This window comes from Schistocerca piceifrons, chromosome 1 (assembly GCF_021461385.2).
Source record: "Schistocerca piceifrons isolate TAMUIC-IGC-003096 chromosome 1, iqSchPice1.1, whole genome shotgun sequence".
Classification (NCBI taxonomy): domain Eukaryota; kingdom Metazoa; phylum Arthropoda; class Insecta; order Orthoptera; family Acrididae; genus Schistocerca; species Schistocerca piceifrons.
Window position 1 is genome coordinate 90,107,678 of NC_060138.1, and position 21,865 is coordinate 90,129,542.

Consider the following 21,865-nt stretch of genomic DNA (forward strand, 5'->3'; position numbering starts at 1 on the left):
AACTGGGAGGAGCACACCACAGAACTGCTGAAGCGTCTTAACAAATCTCTGTTTGCAATGCGAATTTTGTCAGACATAGGGGGTATAAAAATGAAAAAGCTGGCATACTATGCTTACTTTCATTCCATAATGTCATATGGGATTATTTTCTGGGGTAATTCATCAAGCCAAGCTAAAGTTTTCCGGGCACAAAAACGTGCAGTAAGAATTATATGTGGTGTGAACTCAAGAACATCCTGCAGAAGCCTGTTTAGGGAACTAGGGATACTAACTACAGCTTCCCAATATATTTATTCCTTAATGAAATTTGTCATTAAAAATATATCACTTTTTCAAACCAACAGCTCAATTCATGGAATCAATACTAGAAATAAGAATAATCTTCACAAGGATTTAAAGTCACTTAGTCTTGTACAAAAAGGTGTGCATTATTCAGGAACACACATTTTCAATAACTTGCCAGCAGCCATAAAAAGCTTAACAACCAATGAAATTCAGTTTAAGAGAAGCCTAAAGGATTTATTGGTGGCCAACTCCTTCTACTCCATTGATGAATTTCTTAGGAAAACCAACTGATTTGTATATAAGTACAACATAACTTCTGCACAATTTCAGTGCAGTAATGTGTTCACTGAAAATTTGTGTGTGTGTGTGTGTGTGTGTGTGTGTGTGTGTGTGTGTATGTGTGTGTGTGTGTGTGTGCCTGTGTGTGTGTAAGTGTGTAAGTATAATCTAACTTCTGCACCATTTCAGTGCAGTAATGTGTTCATTGTAAATAAGTATTACAGTAGTTGTATTACATGTTTCTTACCTTATAAATAAATAAAAAACTTTTTTATTTTAAATTCAGTGCAATAGTATTTGTAAAATGACTCTTAGTGTTCATTAAAAAATGACGATCATTCCACTTGGGACCTGTGGAATGGTACATTAGCTTATTTGTTTTAGTTGTAAATATTTGTCATGTATTGTTGTTTTTCTGACATGTTCCACATCCTTGAGGACCTCCTCACTACGGATCAATTGGAATGAAAGTAAATCTAATCTAATCTAATCTAATCTTACATTTTCCATAGATCGCCTGAAAGGTTCTTTTATCAAGTGATGTGGAATGAGTCAGTTTAGAGGGTATGTATACAAAATTAGTGCTAACATTAATGAACACTTAATGTTTTAGTCCTACTCATCCCACTAAACTATAAAAACAGTTGTTTTTTATACTGGCTACCAGTTTTTACATAGAAATTCATCAATGGAATAGGAGGAGTTGTCCAGGAAAGTGATTTTAGGTTAGATTTACAATTTGCTTTGCTAACCGTCTGAAATTTTATGTTATTTGGTAAATGATCAAAAATTTTTGTTGGTGTATACTGAACTCCTTTCTGAACCACTGACAGCTATTATAAAAGGCAATAAAGGTCATTTTTGCCTCTGGTGTTGTAGGTTGGTTGGTTTGTTGGTTTGGGGGATTTAAAGGGACCAGACTGCTACGGTCATCGGTCCCTGGTGTTGTAGGTGTAGACATCACTGTTGATCCCAAATTGTGAAGGATTATTTATGAGAAATTTCATTAGCAACCATATATGTTGTGATGGTGCAGTTAAAATGCCTAGCTCCTTGAAGGGGTACTACATCATGTCTATTGGTGAACACAACATATTATTCTTACTGCTCACTTTTGTGCAATCAATACCTTCTTTGTAAGTGATGAGTTGCCTCAGAAAATTATTCTCAGACATTATTGAGTAGAAGTATTCAAAATATGTCAGGAGGTTGATTCATTTGTTCCAAGATTAGCAATAATACTAAGAGCAAAAGTGGCTGAACTTAACTGTTTGAGGAGCTCAGTAATATGCTTCTTCAATTTCAATTTTCATCAAAATGTACCCCCAAATATTTGGGAATTCTACCCTATTTCTGACTCCCGGCCATGTGTTACGTCAATTGCTGGTATGATTTGACTTATTTTACATAACCCAATATGTACACTGCATTTTCCCCCCAAATGGTACAGACAGTCCATTTTCTTAGAGACACATTATAATTATTTGCAAAATATCACTTATAATCACTTCTGTTGCTTTCTTTCTGATGGGGCTTATCATAACACTACTATTGTCTTTAAAAAAAATGCCAATTCTGTTTACTGAATGTTAAGTGGAAGGTCATTTTCATATATAAGGACTAATAGTGAGTGTAAAATTGAACTGTGTGGTACTCTCTTTGTGATTTCTCCCCAGACACTAACATTTTTTACTCTGCTTACATTGTCTGTATTATTCAGCACAACCTTCTGAATCGTGTTTCTTAATTATGATTCATACCAGCTGTGCGTAAAACCATCAATACCATAACTTGAGTTTAAGAGAGTAACATGATCTCTGCAATCAAACACCTTGGAAATATCACAAAAAATGCCAACTGGCAATATTTCATTTTCTAAGGCATGTACTATTTGATGAATGAACGTGTAAACAGCATTCTTAGTTGTGCAACTCTTCTGGAATACAAACCTAAGTAAATTGTTTCCACTTAAGTGTGAGACTAATCTTGAGTACATTACTTATTGGAATATTTGTGAAAAACACTCAGTAAGGAAACTGTAAGATAATTGTTTAAGTCTGTCTTGTTACCTTTCCTACGAAATGGTTTAATAACTGCATATTTTAAACTGTTTGGAAAAATTTCCTGTGCCAGTGATGCATTCCATATATCACTAATGTTATTACTTATTAAGTTGGAAATGCTTCTCAGAATTCTGCTTGAAATTCCATCAACACCACATGAGCTTTGGTTATTTAGAATTTTTAGAATTCTGTTAATTTCAGGATAGGATGTAGGTACTACATCTAGTTGTTTAAAGTTTAGTGGAATGACATTTTTAATATTGGGTTGGTGCATAAGTTCACAGTGTTTTTCCATAAGTTTAATAAACACAACAAATACACATAACAGAGACCTCAGTCATCAATATATCCTCCCTCACTATTTACAACAGTATGTCATTGTTGGGATAAATTGTTGATTTCTCAATTGTAGAAACCACACGGTTTTGATGTGAAGAACTTGTCAAGCCATGTTCAGAGTGCATTTTCATCCAGAAACAAAGTTCTGAAAGTGCAAGATCAGGTGAATAAAGTGGGTGTGGAATGACTTCTGAACCCACCTCCTCTATAGTGTTTATGCTCAGTCTACCAGAAAGCAGGAGGCCATTGTCATGGAGTAGCATTACTTCACACAGTCTTCTTGGTCATTGTTCTTGGATTGCATGAATGTAAACAGATCTTTGTACAAGGAGTTGTGTTTTCTCTGAGCTCAACCATTCCTTTCCTGTAAGGAAATTACATTAACATAAAATTACACACATCAAAAAATGTTTTGCATCACCCTTGTTCCCAGAATTCCTGAAGATAGACATTTAGTGTGGATATTGTATAACAGACGCAGTCCCTTTGACTGACCGGAGATGTCACTAAACCCACCCAAGGATGTAAACAACCACGCATGAGCAGCGTCTTAGACAGAGAGGGTCCGACAGCCGATCAGTTCCAGTCATTCCACCGGGAAGGAGGTACACGGCTCGTGTTGTCTGTAGTTCAACCTTGCCTAGACGGTCAATACCACGGTTCGATCATGTCGGCATTGTTACTTTGTGTCAGGAAGGGCTCTAAACAAGAGAAGTGTCCAGGTGTCTCGGAGTGAACCAAAGTGATGTTGTTCAGACATAGAGGAGACACAGAGAGACTGGAACTGTCAATGACCAGCCTCGCTCAGGCACCAATGAGTGTCGCATATGCCTTCAACCAGACAATCATTGGAGACATGTTTGGAGGCAATCCGGTCAGGTTGAATGCCTTAGACACATTGTCCAGCAAGTGCAGCACGGTGGAGGTTCCCTGCTGTTTTGGGGTGGCATTCATCTTCATGGGGACAATTCACACCCCCATCGTGGTCATCTTGTGAGTGACTTTCTTCAGGATAAGGACATCGCTTGACTAGAGTGGCCAGCATGTTCTCCAGACATGAATCCCAATGAACATGCCTGGGATAGATTGTAAAGGGCTGTTTATGGACGACCTGACCCACCAACCGGTCTGAGGGATCTACGCCAAATCGTCATCGAGGAGTGAGATAATCTGGACCAACAGTGCCTTAATGAACTAGTGGATAGTATGTCACAACAAATACAGGCATGCTGGGTATTAGAGGTACTAGTGTGTACAGCAATCTGGACCACCACCCCTGGAGGTCTCTCTGTATGGTGGTACAACATGCAATGTGTGGTTTTCATGAGCAATAAAAATGGCGGAGATGATGTTTATGTTGATCTCAATTCCAGTTTTCTGTACAGGTTCCGAAACTCTCGGAACCAAGGCAATGCAAACCTTTTTTTTATGTGTGTATTTCTTGTCACCAGTAATGATCTGGATAAGAATCAATATTGTTCAAGAGCCAACTGATGATAAGCAAGTACAAATGCACATATGGCCACCCACAAAGTTTTTGATTTTGGTTTTGCGGTACTCATGCACATGATTTTTTAGCCTTCCCAATTGCATGCAAATGTCACGTAATGCTAAAATGATCACAGTTCATCACATCTGTCAGGTCTCACGCACACTGACATGGGTCATTGTGGATTAATGCATTTAAACAATTCATCGAAGCCAAACAGCCTTTCTGACTGTGAAAGCTCACTAATGCCAAACAAGTCCTCCTTCCAACAAGAAAACCATTTTATCGCTGTGTATCCCCATATAAGAAGATAATGTTTCTGGCTGCCCCCACTGCTGTCACCCTTCTATTGAACTCAAACAGAAGAACAAGTCAAAATAGTTGCAATTTCTCCACTTGGCACTCCATTTCCTAGCATCCACAGTTCCACTCACAAAATTACAAAGTGTAAACTTATTTAGCAACAAAGTGTAAACTCATTTAGCAACAGTGAACTACAAATAAAAAATGACATTCAATAAATGAACCCATAGCAACTAGAATACCAACATGCAAAACAAAAACGCCACAAATTTATGCAACAACCTAATATATTCTCTTGCTTCCTTAACTGAACCATTTAATCCTATTTTTGCTGCTACATTTATAAAGTGACTGTTAAAAGCGCTTGCCACTTGTGAATTATCCATCACAACATTGTCATTTAGTTTAATTGTTATTGTGTTATTGTATAGTGACTGGCTGTCCTGTCTCCTAATCTTTTTGGAAAGTAACTTTCAAATATTGACACAAATTTACTGTAGAATAAACTGAATCTGACATTAGCATATCTTTCTTCTGCATATACATAATCCTGCACCACCTCTTTTAACTTACTCTTAAAGCACTGTATCCTGTTCTCATTAATAAGCCTCACTGCTTTGTGTGAATCTGACTCAGGGTTGTAAGGGACCATGTTTTTTTTTATTTCAATTAATCGTCCACAATGAGTACATACTAATTGTTTCAGACTGAGTACTGTCAACAAAAATGTCATCAATGCCCCACTATCTTGCTGTATGTGAGTTGGAATATTAGCTACTAAAATTGAAAGTTTCCCAGAGGGGATTTGTAGACTGTTACAATCATCAAAAAGTAATCTGCAGTAACAACTCACAAGCAAATGCTTCTGGTTTCTTATCAACACAAAAGCTACTTGTTTCAATGATTGACTTTTTGTCCAACTTTTACACATGTTGCAACTCCTCTGTTTTCCATGTTAAGTCTACATGAAAATGACGCAAATGTACAGTTCCTGATATTTAACTTCTCCATCTCTTTGGGTACATGGCGATCAGATAGTACATAATATCTATCACTTCAAATTTTCCACATCTTGTAGGCATACAAGAAACTCATCTATCTTGTTTTTCGACCTTTTAATGTTCTAATGAAACAAATTAATTTTATTTTTCTGGAAAATGTTACATATATTATGCTCCTGTTCTGCTCTAATTTCTTTCAGTACTGTCTGTAGCCTGATTCTAGCCTATAAAATGTGCCCCTTTGACTCCAGTAATCACGAAGATTTGGACTTGGCTGCTTGTGCCTCCCTTATTCCGTCATAGACCCCAACTACCCAATACCCTTGTCTGTCCCTATGCCACCCCTGCTCCAAACCACTTGTCTCATGGATCACACCTCTGCAACAGACCCAGATGCCAGATCCATCCCAAACATCCTTCCACTACTACCTACTCCAGTCCTACCACAAGTGTATCCTATCCAATCAATGGCAGGGCCACACGTGAAAGCAGCCATGTGATCTACCTAATTAGCTGCAACTCCTGTGGCACATTCTACGTGGGCATAACAACTAACAAGATGCCTGTCTGCGTGAGTAGCCACAGCCAGACTGTGGCCAAGAGACAGCTGGATCACCAAGTTGTTGAACATGCCCACCTGTACGGTGTGCTTCACTTTAACGACTACTTCACAGCCTGTGCCATCTAGATTCTCCCCACCAACGGCAGCTCTTCTGAGATGCGCAGTTGGGAACTTTCCCTATAACATATCCTTCACTCCCTTAAGCCCCCTTGTCTCATCCTTCCCTAGTCTCTGTCCTCCAGCACCTGTCCCTACCCACACTCCCACTCCAGTACTACACATGCCTTGTATCTCACCAGTTTACTTACAGTCCTTTCCTCTTCTCTACTTCTGTCTCTTCCACAGCCCCCTCCCCCCCCCCAAACTCCCTTCTGATGCTGCATCTAGCAGCCCTATCCTGTCCTCACCACATCCCTGCAGGGTCTCACAGACAGCACTAGCATCTTTTTCCCCATCCCTACCATGTTATCCCTCCCCCTTCCCACTCTGCACCTCTTCCTTACCCCCACAAGCCACTCCAGCTAGATTGCTACTCACGCCATATCCAGATGCATATTAGTGCACAGAGACAGTGGCTGCATGTGTGTGTGTGTGTGTGTGTGTGTGTGTGTGTGTGTATGCATGCATGCGTTTTCTAATTCTGAACAAGAACTGTGTCTGAAAGCTGAAAATATTTCTAACATTTTTTTTCACTGTGCCCGTCTGTGACACAAAGCCTCCTCTATGTGGTGAGTAGCACATCACTGTCTAATCAAAATGGCTCTGAGCACTATGAGACTTAACTTCTGAGGTCATCAGTCCCCTAGAACTTAGAACTACTTAAACCTAACTAACCTAAGGACATCACACACATCCATGCCCGAGGCAGGATTCGAACCTGCGACTGTAGCGGCCGCGCGGTTCGAGACTGTATCGCCTAGAACCGCTCGGCCACTCCGGCCAGCCCGTCTAATCAAAATTATCATCATATGCAAATATCTTCTCTCTACTTAGCATTGTTTCGAGACTGCAGCTGGTCAACATTTTCTACCAAGCATGATATTTCATCTGGGCACCTGCCAGAAAACTACAAGTGAGCTGTCGAAGACTGACACTAACTACATATTCACACAATTAATTAGCACATTGTCTATGTTCCGTGCTTGCACCATCGTCATACCCGCAAGACAGATCACTGAGGCAGTAAATTTCCACCATCAAGGCAGTGTGGTCGGTCTTGCTGATACAGTCATGACACATGTGCAAAATGCTTACTGTGTGCAAATAAAATGTGTATGACAGGTAGACAAAGGCAGTCTTCAGTAGATCACCTGAAGATATCTGGCAGGTGCCCAGAAGAAAACCTGGCTGCACTCCTGAAACATCATTCAGTATTAAGTATGATGGGAAAATGTAGATGAAGAAAATCTCAAAATTCAAATCTCCCTCTTGTGTACACTACTAGTCAGATTTATGCTCGTACACTAGTAGCAACCCAATCTCTTCACCAGAACTATTTTGTCACCCAGTACTCAGATTTACAGTTTGCAAATCATGAATCTACTAATAATATACAGCCCTGCAATAATCTGCATTATCACACCCTAAAACTACAATGCTACCAGTATGACACAAACAAAGTAAACTTAGGGTACGTCAGTCCTCTCACATGTGATACAAGTACTATTGAGTGATATCAAATAAATATCAAGCTAGTCACCCCTTCTTCAAGTTTTACATCCTTTTCCAGCTAAGTTTCCTAATGACTGCCATGCACATTACAGGTAAAAACAGAATGGATAATGAATGTTTCTCATGCAATAATTTAGTTTCTTTACAATTTCCTCTTTATTACCGACTTAGCTATTTCAGAACGCAGTTCATTAAAAGCATAGACATCAGATAGAAAGTTCCTGGAGAATCACAAACTTGTGGACTAATGCGAGGACTTTTTCTGGATAAATATGGAATCTCAAATGTCTCTGTACCAACTTCGGTGCAGAAAAGAGAACTACAACAAATCATTACCAACAACCTGGTGCTGTCATCTCGGCAGCATATTACTGGAAACTATTTCTATCCCTTGTGGCCTTCTTGTTAAATTACAGAGAGATGTCTCAGTGGCTACCATGGGTAAACAAATTGCAAATCCAAAGTTCCAAGGTTCAGTCCTCAGTCAGTCCTTTTTTTGTGGTCACTTATCATTATTACTGACAATGTTTCGTTAACATGAAAAATGGCAAGTTATACTGCTGTTCAAAATCCACATTTAACTGTAAGGTTCCCAATAGCTGACTGAGCGAATTAGTTCAAATGTTGGAGGAAGACAAGAGCATACCACTTCCAACAGTAAGGTGCTGAAACATTCAAAACAATGTCTGGGTTGAGAACAGTTTTACCCTGTCTTCCATACAATATAATAGGAAGTTCTAGAACGTGTCAGTCTCACATAAATTAAGACAAAACCTGCAGTTTAACTGTACAAGGAAAATTTAGCAGTTACAACAACAGAGTAAGTGACAATTATGATACCAGACTAATTTAGCATTATTCCAACAGAAGCACTAATAAACAACCCTACTAAGCTCACCTCAGTCCAATAAGCTGGTGATGATTAAGCTTCTCTTTGTTTTTCTTCAAATCTTCAATGCTTTTAATACCAGAATCAACAAGTTCTTTTGCTTTTGCTGGTCCTATACCTGAAACTCTTGTTAACTCATTTATTGCTTTTGAAGAATCATCATTTCTAATCTGAAACAAAGATTAAGGAAAAAGATGAAATTCATCAAGACACAAGTGCCCATTGAAACAATTGTGCTTTACTCCAATTGAAAAATTATATTTTCGACAAGTCCACTAAAAAGACTTACGTTCAACATGGAGCTTTCAAAAACACTTACATTTTCCACTTTCCGCAGCTTCCCTGTCTCCAGGAACTCATCTATCTTTTTGGCAATTCTTTCTCCCACTCCCGGCAGCTTTCGAGCTTCTGCACCAGATTTGACACGTGTAGGGTGTGCCGCAAGAGTTGACGCTGCTTTACGGTATGCATTATACTTGTGGATATTGCGACTAACATTTCGCTCATAATCAGCCAACTCTAATCAAAATGAGAGATGTGTCATGTCAACTATTCAGAAGTAATCAAGCAGAAAAAAAAGAAGTAAGGTCGTACTTCATTACGTTTTATTGGCAGAATCTTCTGGGGCCTTGCAGCTAAGGTGAAAACAGTGGTTATTCTACAGAGGCATCTAGTAAGAATATTACTTAAAGTTAATAAACAAACATCTTGCAGAAGCCTCTTCAGTGACCTAGAGCTTTTTACACTTACATTCCAATACATACACTAATGCTACTTGTGATTAAGAACAAGAATAAATTTAGGATGGATTCAGCAATATATACTCACAATATTAGAAGGTATAATTTCCAAGTAGACTAAAAGGAAAGTCGTATAGCATGAATGGTTGGGAAACCCCAAAGGGCAGGTTCAGCCACCTAATTGGAAAGATTTTCCCTAATCTTCACGCCTGCATGCCCTTTCCTACATGAAGTATGAGAGGTGTGTGGGAAAGTGTATTTGTTAAATGAAGATGAATGTAATGGGTGTGTATGTGTGCAAAGTGTGTTGGAGATAATGAGGGGAGAGAGGGTAAAACCCAGTGCTGGCACATAGCCTATTCCTTTTGAAGAGCATCAATGGGGCCACCATGCTTAACATCCCCATTCGATGGGTGGATCACCATCAACAATGGCATATGCCCTCACTTGATGAGACACTGCAGAGCAGTTTGGAATTTTATCGAGGACATAGGCACAAAGACTGGTGATCAGTGATTTTACGGCACCAGCCATAAAGTCAAGGGGAAAATTATCAATAGCACAAAATTTTACCTGGACCATCATCCATGCACGTACTGGCCACCTCTAACAGTGATTAATTTAAGTAATTTGATGAGAATCTGTGTACCCATACCAGCACAGTCGTCAACTCCAAACAGACTATGAATCAGGATACAGAATGGAGTTTTATATTCTGGTGCAAAAGTGCTAAACAGATTGTCAGTGAACATCAGACAGGAAATTGCACATTTGCAAATATTTAAAAACAAATTAAAAGAATTCCTCATTAGCCACTCCTTATACAATTTATCAGAATGACTGGAATCAAGAATGTACATTTTGAAAACCTTTCATATTTGTATTAGTGCTCTGTGCAAAGCTACATAAATTCTTTGTCTGAAATACTGGATAAAAACAGAAGCTGAGTAGACTATGAGGAGGAGCAGCGGATTCTTTCACAGGAACTGTTTTTCTCCTAACATAAATATATCTTGTCATCTAGATGCCCCAATTATCAGTTTGAGTAGATTAGTGCTAGTCATTATTTTTGTTAGTATATATTACACAAGTAGCCAACAATGTTTCTTCCCCCTCTTAATGTATAACTTGACTCAGCCCACATCCCTGAGGTTGTCCTTGTGATGGGATTGACATAACAAAATGTGGGGATGGATGGATGGATGAATGATTATACTACCACTCTCCTTTTACATGCCTATTGTAAGCCTGCTGAACAAAAATTTGAATTAACTGTAGCTCTATCTTACTTTTTCACCCTCTCCTTCCCTCTCCCCACCTTTTTATGGAAATTCAAGTGAAAGACAAGAAAATGCCATATCACTCAACAGAAGCTATAGAGAAATCCTTTTCATTTTATTTAAAAAGTATATGCTGTATTCAGTACTATATTCATAAGCACTCTGAGCCCTTTCTAAGCCTGTGGTGCAGTCGTCCACTGCAGTGGGCAACTGTTAATTTTGCTTCTTTGGTGCTGTTAATTAGTCCTGAGGCTCAAAATGCATGCAGTCCACTCCAGTGGATACTCCCTGCTGGTGTTGTGCCCTGGGTGCATTTGCAGCCTCAGGACTACCTAAAAATGTCAAAGAAGCTACATTAAGAACTGTCTACTACAGTGGGCAACCACTACACAGTTGATTCTCCTTTTTACCTCATCTGATAATAATCCCGTTGTCTTCAACTGTCCTGAGTATAAAAACCCATCAACTGGTTCTATGAGTTTACTGTAGATTTATAAAATTAATTTTTCAGTGTCTACATTCTTATTTTAGTCTTACTAAATTTGATTTTGAAGCTTACTTTCAAACTTCTTGCATTAAGTTCATGCACTTGGTTTTGAAGTGTATCTGCATGGCAGGATAGAGTTCAGTGCCATCAGCTAAAACAAATGGGGTTTCCATATCTTCCAATTATATGTATTTTGTCTTCATTTTCAATAGATTAGGAATCTGAATCCTTTCTCAGTGACTACTGAGAAGAGTTTTGGTGATCTGAACTCATGTTGTTTGATTCCTCTTACAATTTTGAATTTCCTACTATCCTGATGAAGGTGTAGCGCTGAACATATTTACTTTTTGGTACAGTGATGCAGAATGAACCAATACCTTACTTTTCAGGGGCTCTACATAGCAATTTTGATCAATATGAGACGAATGCTTTCTCAAAAGCTATGTACTCTAATTATTTGTAATCCCAGGTTGTTCCTTGTGTTATTGATTATGAGAAGCTAACAGCCAAGAGCTGCACACAATGTGCGAATGAACCTCCCACTTTTTTTCTTAAAAGCTAAAGACTGCTTCATTTTAAAGGCATTGCCATAGTATATAAATAATGATTAACAACGGTTTAAGCAATTTAATAACTTTTTGTACATAATTTATGAATAACGGTAACAACTCACTGAATGGTATAGGTGTTGACTTGCTGACAGACACATAAACAATATGTGTATTGTTTATGTGGCTATTACCAACTCAGTGCCTCCACTATTCAGTGAGTTTGTTACCTTTACTCCTTAATTATCTACAGTCCACCATAACTTTACATTACCATATTATTAAGTTTTGTGGTATGATCTTTCTCTTCAATGCAAAGAAATAAAAAAGTTACATATTACCAAGAAAAACCTATTCTGTCAAAACCAGAAGCTATATTTTACTGTCATATTCAATAATGTTGTTGTTGTTGTTGTTGTGGTCTTCAGTCTTGAGACTGGTTTGATGCAGCTCTCCATGCTACTCTATCCTGTGCAAGGTTCATCATCTCCCAGTACTTACTGCAACATACAGCCTCCTCAATCTGCTTAGTGTATTCATAACCTATCCATTTCCCTTTTTCAATTTTCTAACCTACCAGTCCGATTAAGGGATCTGACATTCCACACTCCGATCCGTAGAACTTCAGTTTTCTTTCTCCTGATAAAGACGTCCTCTTGAGTAGTCCCCGCCCAGAGGTCCGAATGGGGGACTATTTTACCTCCGGAATATTTTACCCAAGAGGACGCAATCATCTTTTAACCATACAGTAAGCTGCATGCCCTCGGGAAAAATTACGGCTGTAGTTTCCCCTTGCTTTCAGCCGTTCGCAGTACCAGCACAGCAAGGCCGTTTCGGTTAGTGTTACAAGGCTAGATCAGTCAATCATCCAGACTGTTTCCCCTGCAACTGCTGAAAAGGCTGCTGCCCCTCTTCAGGAACCACACGTTTGTCTGGCCTCTCAACAGATACACCTCCGCTGTGGTTGCACCTACAGTACGGTCATCTGTATCAATGAGGTACACAAGCCTCCCCACCAACGGCAAGTTCCATGGTTCATGGAGGGGGGAAATAATGTTATTACTATTTTAAAAAATTAAAATGTTATTTTCCGATAATTTTTCATGACTAATTAGCATAACACAATTAGCTGACTTAACTCTTTGGGGGGTTGTGTTGGGGGAGGAGACCAAACTGCGAGGTCATCGGTCTCATCGGATTAGGGAAGGAAGTCGGCCGTGCCCTTTTCAAAGGAACCATCCCGGCATTTGCCTGAAGAGATTTAGGAAAATCACGGAAAACCTAAATCAGGATGGCCGGACGCGGGATTGAACCGTCATCCTTCCAAATGCGAGTCCAGTGTGCCAACCACTGGCTTAACTCTTTATGTGACATGCTGCAGTGAACATTATTGGTATGGAATGGAACTACCAGTTAGATGAAGCTTTGAGTCGATCTGCGGTCAATCTGTGGTCCAAGCAGAAGAGCACCACACCACAGAAACTAGGTATTAAAATTCAATTTACAACCCAGTATGTGTTAAATTCATCACAAAATGTTCAAGGGAAGCAACTCCGTCTACTGAATGAAATCTATGTATTTATCCTTTGATTACTGTTTGGAAGTGGTGGTGAGTAAGTTAATGCATTAATAAAGACATACATACATATATACAAGTTATGAAGAACAAATGTTAACAAAATTACCACATGGATAGTCAGGCAGACCCGGCAACAAAATAGAATAATTTTCTACATCTCAACTAAAAATTCTAAATATAGAATTATCAAAGAATGTCAAAGAATATGAGTCACAATTGGATCAGTTTAGTTGGTTGATACTCTCATTTTCATCAGTTACACGCCCCACTGGTGCCAAAACAAAAGTTACAAGTAACTGAAGACCACACCAAAGCAGTTCATAAATTTTGTTGATACATGAAGCAGAAGACGTAACTATTATATGTAGAAAACTAAAGTCTCCACATACAGCCAAGGCACCCAGGCCTTGTGACTTCATTATATTTTGTATTGTGAATGCAAATCAGTTTACCTCCTTACTTCCTTCAGAATGAATTTTCATTTTTCAGTAGTGAGTGCTGATATGAAACTACCTGGCAGATTAAAACTGTGTGCCAGACCGGACTCGAACCTGGAACCTTTGCCTTTTGTAGGCAAGTGCTCTACTGACTGAGCTACCGAAACAGGACTCACAACTTGGTATTACAGCTTCACTTCTGTCAGGACCTCATCCCCCACCTTCGTGACTTACTAGCAATTCTGGAAGGAGGACACATCTTAAACATGACTTAAACACAGCCTGCAGGATTGTTTCCTGGGTGAATTCTTTACTCTGCACTAGATTTTGCACTGATATAAGACTTCCTGGCAGATTAAAACTGTGAAAAGAACCGGACTCACACTGGGGACATTTGTCCTTCACAGCTGAGTGCTTCACTGACTGAGTTACCCAAGCATGACTCACGACACTCCCTCATGGCTTCACTTCTGCCAGTACCTTAACTGATATTAAGGCTCATACCAGCACATACTCCATGCAGAGTGAAAAATTCATTCTGGAAACAAACCCCCAGGCTGTGGCTAAGCCAAGTCTCCACAATATACTTTCTTCCAGGAGTGATAGTACCACAAGTTAAGCAGTTCAGCAGAGAATACACTGTGATGGTCATTTGCGACAAGTGACTATTATGTGCTAGATGTGAACCTTAACCCGGATGTCTAATTTATTTGAGTAAACCACTACAAACAGTGCCATGTCAGAACCCTTCAGAGGCTATCCAGCAAAACCCCTGAACCTTAATGGTAAAGAATATACCAGAGATTGACTTGAGCACAGCCTTAGTGTTGTTACTACAGCGCAAATCTGACAGAGAGAATGACATCATCACAAGCTATGGGTTACAAAAATCCATTAGATCGCCATATTCTTTTCTCAAAGCTGCTAGTGCTACATACTTAGGGAGAGGAAGTCTCTAAAGTTTACAACAGAAGTAAAGACATACAAACACGTGAGCTGCCCTTAGATGAATGGTCATATGGTCCAACTGGAAGAGCACAGCTCAAAAAGGTATTGTATCATTCATGTCCTGGTCTAGCACACAGTTTTCACCTGTGTTACATGCTGTTACAATTTGTATCACCTCATACAAAGTTATCAAAATCTTATGAACAACACTGAAGCTAAGTCAAATCTGTAAAGCACAATCTTAGATCAACATTATTAAAGTAGTAGTTAACTCTATGCTATGTTGTACAGTGAATATGCAAGACATACCGGCATTTAAAATAAAGACATACATGTTGCACTGGTATAAAAAAGGGATGTATGAATGCTATTTAAGGTACCGCTTTAGAATAAGTAATTTTAACTGAAACAAGTTAACTATGAAAATAATTAATTGGAGTGATCAGAAGAGAATGTGTATTCTTGGTGCTTTACAAACACTTGGAGCACTTACTGTGCACATGAAAAGGCGTAATGCAGATAATGTGTGTTGTATATCCCCTGGCCTCCAGTAACTACTACTTAAGCACATTAACAACTATGAATGAAACATTTATTTCTTTTCATGTTTGTCACTAACAATAGGTTACAATTTCAGAACACTGATATGGAAGCAATGAAAGTGATAGCTGAAGGGTTACACAAAGAAAGCATTTCTACCACAATTTCTCTAGGTTAGCCCTCAGTCGATATAAACTGAAAACCTTTAGGTAAATAGTACATATGCTGCAGTGACTGCCTGTCAGTCATGGAAACTCAGTAATACAGTGCCAAAATATCAGGACATGGGTGAATGTAGGCCTAAATGAGTAAGCTGTGTAAATGAAGTGTAGTTGGGGTCATCGCTTTGTTAAGATGGCTGGGCTGTAGCCACAGCTGAAATGTCACTGTGACAACGGCATCCGTTTCAAGACACGAGTTGAGGGATATGCTTTTCATTGACTATCACACATGGTGGGAACATGGGTTGGACAACTGAACTTCCTCACCCAACCACCACTTGAGGGGCAAATTAGGAAGACTGAAAAGTATATGAACTTAAATTGAAATTAAAGTTTCTAAATGACTATTATGAACAATTATAAAATTATGACTTCTAATTCGTGACTATTCCTATGTCATAGGGCAGTTTTCAGTTAATATCTACATCAACACTCTGCAAACCACTGTGAAGTGCACAGCAGAGGGCACCTCCCATTGTACCAGTTATTAGAGCTTTCTTCTGTTCCAGTCACATTTAGGTCATGAAAAAATGATTGCTTAAATGCCTTTGTGCATGCTGTAAGTAGTCTAATCACATCTTCCTGATCCCTTTGGGAGCAATACGTAGAAGGCTGTAATATATTCCTAAATTCCTCACTTAAAGTTGTCTCTAGAAAGATAGTTTGTGTCTATCTTCATGCACATGCCAGTTCAGTTATTTCAGCATCTTCATGATGCACTTGCTTGGAATGAACAAACCTGTGATAATTTGTGCTGCCCTCATTTAAAACTAGTTGCCAACCTTTGCACCACTTTGAAATCTTATCAAGATCTAACTGAATATTTGCACAGCTTGTTTCAGGCATTACTTCATTGCACATAATTGTATTGTCTGCAAAAAGTCAGAAGTTATTATTAATATCATCTGCAAGGTCAGGAAAATCTAAATCCTACGTCTATTGAAGACTCTCAATTCAGGATAACTTGCTGTGTCCTCCCTACCAAACGACCTTAATCCTTCCACAAATTTCAGTTGATACTCCATACAATTTTACTTTTGATTACAACCACAGGTGTGGTACTGAATCAAATGTTTTTCGGAATTCTACCTCACTGTCTTGATCTGTGGTTTTCAGTATGCCACATGAGAAAAGTGAGAGTTGGATTTCACATTATCTATGTTTTCATAATCCTGGATGGTTGGCACGGAGGTCATTCTGTTCAAGGTAAATTATTACTTTTGAACTCAGAATATGTTCTAAGATTCAACAATAAATGCATGTTAAGGGTACTACACGGTAGTGTTGTGGATCACTTCTGTTATCATACTTGTAGACTGGTGTGGCTTGTGCTTTCTTCCAACTAATAGGTACAGTTTTTTGTTCCAGGGATCTACAGTAGATTTTCCTTAAAAGTGGGACCAACTCAGCCACATTTCAGTACAGAATCTGATAGGGATTCCATCAGGCCCTGGAGCTTTGTTCAATTTTAAGGCTTTCAGCTGTTTCAATGTCACTGACACTAATATCTATTTCACTAATCCTTTCAGTGGTGCGAGAATTAAACAGAGGTAATAATCATGCCAACATTTGAAAGTGGAATTAAGTACTTCTCATTTTGCTTTCCTACTCTCAGTTTCAGTTCCTATTTTGTCCACGACTGACTGGACACTAACTTTGGTACCAGTAACAGCCACTGCATACAACCAGAGTTTCTTTGGATTTTGTGAAAGATCTTTTGACACTATTCTGGTATGGTAGTCACTGAAGGTTTCATGGATTGCACTCTTGACAGCCAAACTAGTTTAATTCAACATCTCTATCTATAGCCTTCTGCTTTGTTTTACACCTGCTATGCAGCAGTCACTGTTTTTTTACGATTTCCTTTACAGTGACTGTATCCTATGGAGAGTCCCTCCCAACACAAACAGTTCTACTGGGCACGTCTGTCAGTTCTTCTATATGTTCCTGTTCAGAGCTAAAATTAGCTTTCGCCCACAGTCTTCGTCAGAAAAGTTTCTTTCTGACTACTTTCTGACTAAAGATGTGGCCAAAAGCTAATGCGTAAGTGTATTTTCATTGTGCCTTTCATGACCAACATTAAGTTTGATATGATTATAGATACAAGTCACTCTTGCAAATAATCAGAATATAGCTATATACTCACCGAGATCTTCGTAAATCAACTGACACACAGTACATAAAAGTAAAAAACTGCAAACATGCTCCAAAACATGCAAATAATTAAGAATGATTAATTATTGGTGTTGTCTCACTAAGCTCAATAACTGCTTAAATGTATGGGTTAACACAAAATGAAACCCTCTACCACATGTACACTTAATATGCATCACATTCTTCACATGGCAGTTCTCAATAACCTAATGAAATCTACGCTTCTTTTCAAAAAATAGAGTACACTTTTCAACATGCAAGAAAGTTAGTGATGGAGTACTTCAAAGATGTGCAGGTTATTGTTCTTGATTTATCATATCATTTCTCAACGTCAGAAATCGTTTGTTCTGAGAAGGTACAACTTTTTTTTTCTTAATAGACATAATGCAACTGATTTACAGCAAAACTGTCTCACACAATAATAGCTAAAATGTGGTTTAGAAATTTTATTCTTAAAAATGACAAACAATAAGGTATGGCTAAGCTTGCATGATAAAATAACAAAACCTAGATACAGTATAATGTTATAATTAAGAGGATGTGACACTGAACAAACATCATGAACAAATTTCCTAGAGTATTGTGAGATGTTTATGCAAATTAATGAAACCTTGTCAAAATAGAAAGCAAAAGTTCAGTAAATAAGGTTCTGTTAGACGAGTGATTATGGACTACCAAATACTTAGCCCAATGTTTTTATACACTAAGTTTAAAAAAAAATGATGCATTAAGGCATATTCCATTTTGCAGAAATAAACATAGAAGAAATGAGCAACTGGATGATGATACAGTTCATCAATATGGAATTATGATGTCCTGAACATTTTAGTCAATTTCAAATTTTCTGAAATTATAAAGCAATTTTGGTTTGAAAACTAATAGTGCTGCAGGCCTACTTGGTATGGTCCCACCACAAGCCATACGTCCTTCCCTTTCTTTAACGTTTTGAACTGACCTACTAAATCAGTTACAGGAAGACCTACAGTCTAACATGGACTCCAAAACCACAGTGCAATTTGGCATTTTTGACTAGTAATTGCCAGAGACAATAAGTGACATAGAAGTGAATATCAAGGCATTATATATGTTAAACAAGTACGTCAGATCACAAAAAATAACCCCCATTAATTCATTAATAGAGTTCTGCAGACTCCATCATGCTCTACCTTCAGGGATATGCAACGAGTCAAGATATACATTAACAGAAGACAAAGGCAGCAAAGAAACTTAATGAATATACAGTTTTAACATTAAACTATTACTATTCTGCTGTGTTTCATTCACACTTATGCTATCTAAATTTAATCAAATAAATCAACAATAAAGTTATTCTTTTGAAATACCTTGCCATCTATTCCATTTTACTATAGAGCTGCTTATTATCTGTTGTTAGTAGGTTAATATTTACTTGATTATAATGACATTTTTCAAGGAAAATATTTTTTACAACTATAAATACTTAGTCATATCTACAGAATTGTCTAACTTGCGATACAGGTTTATAACAAACACTGTTACTTGCCATGTGTTTAATAGAAATTATTCAAACCTTGAATCTAGACATTCACATAAATTGTAGAGCAGCTAATGAGATATGTTTTTAATTGAAAAGAATTCCCAATTTCATGCCTTTTGCTAGACAAGAGTTTGTTGAAAATCTGACCACCACATTACACAATAACATTCTGAAACCTGGGCAAGAAGGAAAATCTATTGTAACACACAATTTTCTTACTAATCACTTCTTTTGAACAAAGAACATTATTTTCCAATGAATTATTTGAAGCAATTGAGAAGTTAAAAATACATCTCTTAATCTCAGACTGATATGAGAAAATGGTATTGTCTATTGGTTTATACTACAATTAGAAATACATTAGTTCTTCAGACTGATATGTCAGCCATTTTGTTTTATTTTGTGTACTGAACTTGATGTTTTCTAGTATAAATAATATTTCTGCTGCTACTTCCTTGTTTTCGTACAATCTCGGATAACCCAACATTTGGAAATTGGTTTGGTTAATAAAGACATAATGTTGAACGAACAACGAAATTTATCTTCAACTACACTGCAGACTAAAGAGGTAAACCTCGCTGTTGAAGAAAAGTATATTTTCTGAAAATAAGAACATATATCGTAGTAGTATAGGATAGGCGTGATAGGGAGGCGGAGTGGGAGATAAAATATAAGCCCTATATGGAATCGAAATGCAGCGCTACGTTGCATGCCAGAACTAAGTAAACTACACACAATGGGAGCAGCTTTTTGCTTGTGTGTTCTCCAATGCTGATTTCTTTACGGCACAAATTGTTAAATACAAACACAACAAATCGATGACAATTCCATCATTGAGCTCACCCAGTAATAATTCGCAAATATCATGATTAGGGTTGTTTTCACTAGATTGGGCCTTTCTTTTACTCATATTTGAACTGCAGACTAAAAACAATACAATATTTAATTCAACGTAATAAGTATCCGTCTCATGTAATTCACTTCGAACTTTTCAAAATACCAAACAATAACATAGAAATCGACATAAGTAACGAATCGATATATCAAACAAACATATGACAATTGCTTGGTATCGATATCACGAATCGTTTGTGGGTGAAAGGTCGTGTTTCCAAAACTCGAACTTTATTATGATTATTGGTTTGATACTGATTTTTGTCATTTTCAGCATACAACCATCTCACATGTACATATTTACAGAAAATACACAAGGATTCATTAAGGTATCGAACAATATAGCCCCACAATGCACAGATATTATTATGAACGCTTGTAAGAGTAAATATTTACTCTATGGTGGGACGTTTAAACTCAGAATAATCGTTTGGATTTCGTCAAGGAAAAAAGTGATAGAAAAAGTTTAGCTTCCTATAATTCACCCTTTTTTCGCGCGCTTCCTGGCTCTACGACTGTTCTAAGATGTTCATTTTCTGTTTCGTAAATTAATACTATAGTCTTTAAAAAATGATGTTTTATTTAATATTATTATTACTTCTTGTCCTGTTTTTACAGCTGTTGTCATGGTGAGTGATGATTTAAACTGTAAGGTGCTAAAACGGTGATGACCTTGACCATCTGCCATTACAGCAGCGTTGAATGAATATCGCATGGTCAATAATAGAACTTGCATTCATCCTAAATTTATTACGCGAAGTCCCACGATTTATAAGGAACCACTCCATTATAAAGCCTATAAATGCACTGAAATATCGATTCACTGTCAGGCATCAACCTGTTTACAGCGAGTCAGCTACCATAGATTACAACGATTTTCCTAGGTCACGTCATTAAGATAACTCAACTTTCTCTTCTTGTTAGTTATCAAATAATTAAACATTAACCTTTTATTTTCAAGAAACAGAATTTTAAAGGCGAAATTGCAACACAACATTTACATATTTTACATGGTCTCGTTTTAATGCTCTATGATCGTCGCATTCATTTAGGCAAGACAGTACAGAATAAATGTTAACGAAAAATGAACTGGAATAAAATATCAATAGAGGAAACTCAATTACAAAAAAGGGAAAGAAACGAATTATTAACAGGAATCTACATCATATTCTTATGCAAGATAATAACAACAGCATTTTTCCTTATTTATCATGTGTGTACAGCATTCAACTTTAAGATCTTCGTCCATTAAAAAGAAAATTTTTATCTAATTTCAAATAGCCCGACTTCTAATTCTAATTCTACAGTAATTTTTGACCACAAGATGGCTGTTCTAGTAGGATATAAAAAAAAGAATATATCTATAGAGGCAAACATAAGCCACTACAAGGCAACGGTGAGGAATGCGGTATTATATGCTGCTGAGACGATGACACTAGGAAGAAATGGGGAGGAACAACTAGACAAAGAATTGAGAAAAATACTAGGTCCCTAAAGAGGTGGAGAGAGGAGGATGCGAAGATCTAGGGAAGAATTGTACCAGAACATGAGAACAATACCCGGGGAAATCAGACTCAAGAGGTCATGGTTTGCTGGACATGTAGTTAGAATGAGTATGGACAGAACGACGACGAGACTGT

General features: G+C 37.8%; 1 protein-coding gene across 1 annotated transcript in view; it reads right to left on the reverse strand.

The window, feature by feature from the left end:
- The window catches only part of LOC124782192 (DNA polymerase beta-like), a 55,753-nt gene extending 35,403 nt beyond the window's left edge, over positions 1-20,350 (reverse strand). Inside the window, exons 1-3 of the mRNA XM_047253921.1 lie at positions 20,175-20,350; positions 9,201-9,400; positions 8,891-9,051 (exon numbers count right to left, since the gene is read on the reverse strand). Of these exons, the coding sequence (XP_047109877.1) occupies positions 8,891-9,051; positions 9,201-9,400; positions 20,175-20,241 (428 nt within the window). The 5' untranslated portion in view covers positions 20,242-20,350. The remainder of the gene's footprint in view (positions 1-8,890; positions 9,052-9,200; positions 9,401-20,174) is intronic.
- Between the last annotated feature and the right edge of the window lie 1,515 nt (positions 20,351-21,865).